The sequence below is a fragment of the Cariama cristata genome, unplaced genomic scaffold (genome assembly GCF_000690535.1).
Source record: "Cariama cristata isolate BGI_N322 unplaced genomic scaffold, ASM69053v1 scaffold16324, whole genome shotgun sequence".
In the NCBI taxonomy this organism is placed as follows: Eukaryota; Metazoa; Chordata; class Aves; order Cariamiformes; family Cariamidae; genus Cariama; species Cariama cristata.
This window is the reverse complement of record NW_009611395.1, coordinates 37,409-44,295: the sequence shown is the minus strand read 5'-3', so window position 1 is coordinate 44,295 and position 6,887 is coordinate 37,409. Positions and strand designations below refer to the sequence as shown.

General features: G+C 38.1%; 1 protein-coding gene across 1 annotated transcript in view; it reads left to right on the top strand.

The window, feature by feature from the left end:
- Positions 1 to 794: 794 nt before the first annotated feature.
- Positions 795 to 6,887, top strand: part of LOC104160177 (2-hydroxyacyl-CoA lyase 1-like) — a gene marked incomplete at its 5' end in the record, with an annotated part of 22,488 nt that continues 16,395 nt past the window's right edge. The window contains 2 exon segments of the mRNA XM_009698248.1: positions 795 to 899; positions 6,196 to 6,236. Coding sequence (XP_009696550.1) covers positions 795 to 899; positions 6,196 to 6,236 — 146 coding nt within the window.

Here is a 6,887-nt window from a genome sequence, read left to right as displayed (position 1 = left end):
CCCGGCCCCGCCGGGTCCCTCTGCCGCCGTGGGCAGGCTGGAGGTGGTGACCTCTGGGCGGCCTTCCCCAGCCTTTCACTCACGTCTTCCTTCTTACCGCTTTGCCCCTTCCCGAGCTCTCCCGGTACCTCCGTTGCCATCAGGCAGTGCCGACCGCCCTCCGCGGGTGTGCCTGTGGCAGCTTTATGTGCCTCCTACTCCTCCCTTACAGTTATCAAAACTCTGTGTTGTTTCTAAACTTGAGATGGTGCTGAACTGACCCTGGTCTTAAAGACTTTCTGCTTGGCCTGTGACACACGAAAAAGTAGTTCAGTTGTAATAAAAATAAGCATAGTCTTTTCTATATCTGTAAATTTCTGCGGGCATGGTACTATGCCAGTTGTTTCTTGCGGCCTTTTTGGTGTTAATTTTCTGTGAAAGCATAAAACCATGAAACGCTACGGGGAATTTTCAGAGGAGGCAAAGTTGACATACTGAGAAACAGGAAAAATGTAGCAGTAAGAAGTGGTCAGTAAAAAGCACTAAACATACATTGACTGAGGAGCTGGGCTGAGCTGTTCTCCCAGTGCTTGCAGGCCTCCAAAATCCAGTGTTTCCACAACTACAGAGAACTGAGCTGCGGACGCCAGCTGGCAGTGTTTCCACGCTGGCCTGTGAAATTCTGTATGAATATATATGTTGTTACAATTTATTTTTAGACTGCCTGTGTAGTTAGTATGACTGTGTTTGGCATGCAGTTATTAAAGCTATCTTTTGGAAACAATTCTGATTTCTTTTAACGTTTTTCTTTTCAGAATATTGAATACATGTTTGGCATTGTTGGTATTCCAGTCACTGAAATTGCAATTGCAGCCCAAGCAGTTGGAATAAAGTATGTAGGAATGAGAAATGAACAAGCTGTAAGTATATATCTATAGTAGAACCAATCCTTTATTTTAACTATTTTACAATGGAATGAAATCCAATTTACATTTTCTAGAAAGAATGGGTCTCTGAACAGTCCTTTAAAGAACCTGTAGAGAAGCAGTTACCATCAATCTGGAGTAAGGGAAAGCATTGGTGGATTGGCTTGGGTGTTTCTTTTTGCCCTTCTTTCTACACTTGCATTTTGAAGTGCCCTCTCCCTTTCTACTAAGGGAATTGCAACTTTTTCATTTTTAGATGCCTTTCTCTAATAAGGGAGAGAAGATAGGATGAAAATGAGGAGAAAAAGAATTTGAACAGAGCATTCCAATACAGAAAGAAGAAATGATCAATTTTGTCTCCTTCAAGTAATATGTTGTTAGATTTTATCTGCCACTTTTGTGGAGGCTCATCCAGGTTTTTTGGTTTTCTGTAGCTTTCTGTAGACTTTCCAATATACTTCTCCCTTACTTTTTTCTAGTGTCATTTTCTTTTACTGATGTCTTCCCTTCCAAGTTAGGACAGTATTAGCATTCTCTCTCTAACTGGTCGTATTTTAATTCCTTTTTTAGGACTTTCTTAGCTACTTCTTTCCTTTTTGTTTAGAAGGATATTTTACGAGTTATTTCCTATAGGCCTAAAAAGGTAGATTTTTTTTTTTTCCTTTTCCTTGTCACTCTTCTTTCTTGCAGTGCCCAAAGAGGATTTTTTTTGCTGATAAACTTATCGTGACTATTTTCAATAATTGTGATATCTTCTTTTCCTTAACTCCGTTTTAAAAGCTCACCAAACAGCAAACTATAGAAAGTTATAACGCTTCTGAATGCTCAAAATCAGGCACAAACATATGCTTAGACTCTCTTAATTGGATATATTTCAGCTTTGTTGTCTAAGTATGAGGCACTTCCCCAGTAGTAGCTCTTTAAGCAGTTTCTTAGGTGGTCTGAGGCTGAATATAACAAACTCAGGTTTATACCTCATTTTCAAGGATTGTTACACAAGCTGGCTAGCTAGCTGCTAGCTATTGAACTGCTAGCAATGGACTGTCAGCTTTCCATAGTCAGAGTTGCTCTGCTACATTTGTCAATTTTCCATAACTGATGCCAACAAATAAATAAATAGCTTGATTATTACCTTATCAGGAGATTTTTCTTGTGTTTTAACTCGTTTATGGGTCTTGTCTCTCTCTGTTAATTAGAATTAATTAATTAGAATTTTCCACTTTTACAAGGAACTGCTCCCAATATTCTGGACCTGCACAGTATGCAGGTGCCTGTATTTTGCAGCAGTGTTCTTTTTCTCTTTTCCACCTTTGTGGATTGTCCCAGAGGTCAGTGAAGTATTATAATAGCAGTTACCTTAAACCAAGTGATCATGAGCTGTGTGTTTTTGCTGTCTAATCCTTACATCCTTATATTGGAATGTGAGAATTTATAGAGGAATGCGTGCCTCTATATGGGAAAATCTGTAATGTGTGTGTGAGGCAAACATATACAAAAATGTTTAAAAGGTGTATTTGATTCCTTTGAAGGACTGGGGATTCAACACAGTCTTTATATTCCTGTAGGCCATTTAGCAAGTATTCTAGTTTCAGCTTTGGTTATTAACATGATTAAAATTAATTTCCTCATGTGTCTCTAATAGAGAAGATTGCTTTGCACTGCCAAATGAGAAGCTGTCGTATTTATCACTCTTTATTAGACTCTTTTCTGTTAGATTGAAGAAGAGCAGAAACATTCTGCTGTGTAAATGGTGAGATACTTTTGCTTAGGGGAATAACAATAACATGAAGACTTGTTTTAACATCAAAATGTCAGGGTTTCTCTTCTTTGGGCAGTGAAAAAGGATGTGCAGAGATATATTTTGGGATTTTGTTTTGTTCTTTGTCCTCTGTGAAGACATAAAGTAATTGCTTGGCAGAGGAGAGAATAAAAGGTTGTACACAGTATATCCAAGGTACACTTAGTATTTACACATGTCATAGTTTTATTGTCTGTTAGTTGTGTGGTCTGCTGTGGAGGATGTGTATACAGCTGCTTCCTTTATTGGTAAAGGTAGCTGTATAAGATCTGAGATATATGGAAAACAAAGGTTTTTTTCAGGGCTTGAGTTTCTGTCTCATTTCTGCGCCAGATGTAGCAAAAGCCTATAAAACTGCAAAATAAACCGTTTGACTAGAAAGGCCAGATTAAAGCATGAAGTTAAAAGTTAAGTAGTACTACCAGTATCCGTTAGCTAATCTCTTGTGACCTGTAATATGGCATAAGTTTGCTAGAAGCAGTTTAACCTGCATCCCGTATGCCCCTTGGAAACTGCGTAGTCGTGTTGCAACTCAATAGGGGCGTGTGTTTTGTGTATCTGTCCCTGCGTCATTAGAGATTACTGTGATTGTTTAGAAGACTGATAACCCAGGTCAGTTTTAAACTTCAAAAAAACCCCTTTCCTAGGTTGTTACTCATTAACAACACACATTGCGAATGTTTAGTTCTTAACCTTTAATAATAAATATCACTACATATTCAAAACAATCTCTTCTTGATAATCGTATCCTAAGTTAGTAGCGAGTATATAATACGCTGGAGCTGGTGCAGCGTAGTTAGCACTGATGGTGCTAGCTGTCGAGGGAATCAAGCTTAAGAACACCTCAGTAAGGGCAGCTGGAACCAAAGTGGGCATCTTTTTTCTCCACCCCTTAGATTCAAGATCTCTTTTTATAGACATTTTGGTCTCTGAAGAGATCTTACCGCTTGGCCTCCGTGCCTGGACTATGGACTGTGCGGTGCTGCATGGTGCTTTCCCAGGCCAAGACAGGTGCCTTATTCTGTTGCACATCTGTTGGGTTTTTTTGTTCTGTTTTGATTTTTCCCCTTGCTTAGCCGTTGCTGTTTTACCTAAAGCAAAACCAGTGTCTTCCCAGATCTCAAAGTTGTACTTTTCCAGTGACCAGTAATTGACCATTAGCAAATTGATTGTTATTCTGGGACTGCCACTTTCAACCTGTGTCCTTATTTTCAAGACCCGCACTTAAGTTACATGTGGTAATAAAAGACGCCGTGTGCCGAGCTCAGGTTCATACAGCAGGTTCTTGTAATGATTTGATCACAAGCCCTACAGACCAGTCCTGGAACATCGACAATTAGATACAATTAACATAAGGGCCTCAAACCTACTCCTAGGCATGGCAGTACTCTTTTAACTAGGCCACTGAGTACAAAAATGTTTAACTATTGTTTACTTGCTATGTTGTATTAGGTTGCTTATGTTTGAGTTGAGAACAGACTAATTGAACCCTGCTTAGTGCATTTCTACTTGTCTGGGAGGAACAGGCCTCTGCTTTGCCTGCAGTTCAAACCCAGTGCTCATGGGTGTTTGCAAGCTCTGACTTCAGTGCCTATGTGTAGACTTCCTACATTTCTTCCTAATGTTGGTTGTGGTTTGGATGGGCAATGGCATTTTATATGCCTACGTCCTTCTTGCCTGTCTGAGGAACATAAGGATCTGGTTTCAGCTGATCAGCTGTGTTGTGACCTTAACAGATAATGAGTGCCATTACTCACATTTTAGTGGTGAGGGTGCAAGGTTCATCAGTAAAATGGGTTTTCCTTCATACTGTTCACACAAAAAAATCTTTTAAGTATGCCTTCAAAATTATTTACGATCTCCTCTCCTCTAAATACAGATAGCTTTGGTTGTGTTGCTTCCTTGCAGAATGAAGCTGTAAAAGTTTTAGTGGCAATGACTGTACATGAACCCAAATTCTATGTGCTGCTTCATTTTGCCGCTCAGTTCTAAAACATGATTGCCATGGAAATTCAACACCATGCTTTGAGCTCCGTTAACAAGATTTTTAGTAACACCTACTCCAAATATTTCTAAACTTTTGCACACAGATATGTCATCAAATTGTTACCTAATTCTTGAACATTAGCAACATTTTTCTTCTCCATGTCACAGTTGTATGAAAAATAGAGATTTTTCTTGTCAATGTACTTTTTTTGTCAACAATTCCCTATCTTAATTCTGCAAAGAAAATGAGGGTTTCTTATTATTCCTCTACTAAGTTCCACGCTTTTCCTCAGACAGTTTGTCTGTATCTGTAGGAGCATGAGGATATTAAAGACAGTTTCTCCTTCCATGTAAAAGCTTATAAGAAATCTGTGTTTTCACCCATTGAAGCTGAAATTGTTAACATGCTGTTACCTAGAATTATTCTGAAGTTTGAGAAAAATATTTAGTAGCTTTGTAAACTTTTAGAAGGAGCTTTTGTGTTACTTATTGTGGTAAGAAGAATAGTCCTCAAATGAAACTGAAAAACAAAATCTCAGCTCTTTAAAAATGAAAGAGGCAGGCTGTAAGGCCAGGAGCTTACTTTAAAAAAATAAATTAAAAAAGAAATTGCAAAATTAGTTTTTTCCATGAAGTATTAGAACTTGCTGAATTCAAGACAAAAGCAAGAGAATATGAGCGAGTTGTCAATGTCACATATGTGAATCCTTTGGCTTTCTTGGGTCACCTGTAAGCTTCTGTTTCTACTTGATCACATATTGTCTTATTACCAGGTGAAATTTATATCTGAATGTTTAATATTACTACAGGAATAGCATAAAAACATACTTCATAATAATAATGCCAGTAAGCTATGTTGACACATGTTGTAGGCATTACTTTTGTGAAAATTACTCAAAAGGCAGTTTTTCTTTAAAATGTCAAAGTAGCTAAAGCTAAGTGTGGTACCAGAAATGGAGTGAGAAGTACTTCAGCAGCTCGGCTTGTAAAAGACAATCCCTAATCTTCTAATGAATCTCTCCAGCGTGGGATTTCACCCTTTTGCTTAATTTCTGAAATAAAATGAGTCATTCCAGTGATGGCTAGATTTCTGTTTGTTTCCTTTCTCTTGCAAATTCCTCTTCTGTGTTAGTCCAGAAAGCAGTGGAAGGCTGAAGTTTCTTACATTGTTCTATTCGTTTTGCTTCCCTGGTTTTAGGGATTTTTCTTTTACGTGGTGTTTTTTGTTGTTCTTTTTTGAATCCCAGGTATTCCTAGTGCAATATCCTGGAACAACGGGAACCTGAAATGTGGAGAGGAGTCTTGAGACTTTTCACATAAACTTTCATGAGCACACTCTATAATGGGGAGGGTGAAGGGATGCTTTTACTTACATTTAAGCTCTCATGATCACGGGAAAATCTGTACCTGCTTATTTTTGGTATTTTTTGTTGAAAGTTTTGTACAAGATATCATGAAATGTATATATAATAATAATTGTGTAACTAACTGTAATATTTTCAATAGGCCTGTTATGCTGCATCTGCTGTTGGATATTTGACTGGCAGGTACGTTCCATATTCATTAATATTTATAATAATGTAATTTATAATATTAACTGTGTTAGACTCAACAGTTAGAAGCTAGGAACATTTTTCTTTTTTGTAGCTGGGTGTTTTTAGAGTGTGCAGACGTAGGGCAGTTATTTTTAAAATAACTGTCAATAACGGTTATCGATATTTCTGTTGCTGTGATTCAGGGCAGGAGCAAGGAGGTGCTTAAGCTCATATAATATTGTCCATCTTACAACTCTTTTTTTTTTTCCCCACCTTCTTAATGTCTGAATAGTAGCTTAACACCATTGGTACAAGGGGCAGAAATCATGCCACCGTTGTTTGTTGAACTTGGTGGACCTGCTATACCTCAATCTCATCATCTGGGCATACTTTATTAACACAGAGACTGATCATATGCCTTTTTTTTTTCTTCTCCTGACATGAAGTACTGGCTTTTCTTCTTTTACTGCGTTTTGCTCTTTATGTTGTCAGGAAGCATTCTGTGGCCTGTGACTTGAGATGTGCTTCTTGGGTTTCCCATGGATCCTTTTCTAAAGTAAACATCTGGTGTCTGCTTACTCACAAACGCAGACCAGATGATACAGGTGATCTTTCCTTATTCTGTCTCTAGGCATGACACCTGTGTTACACAGTTTTGTAGTT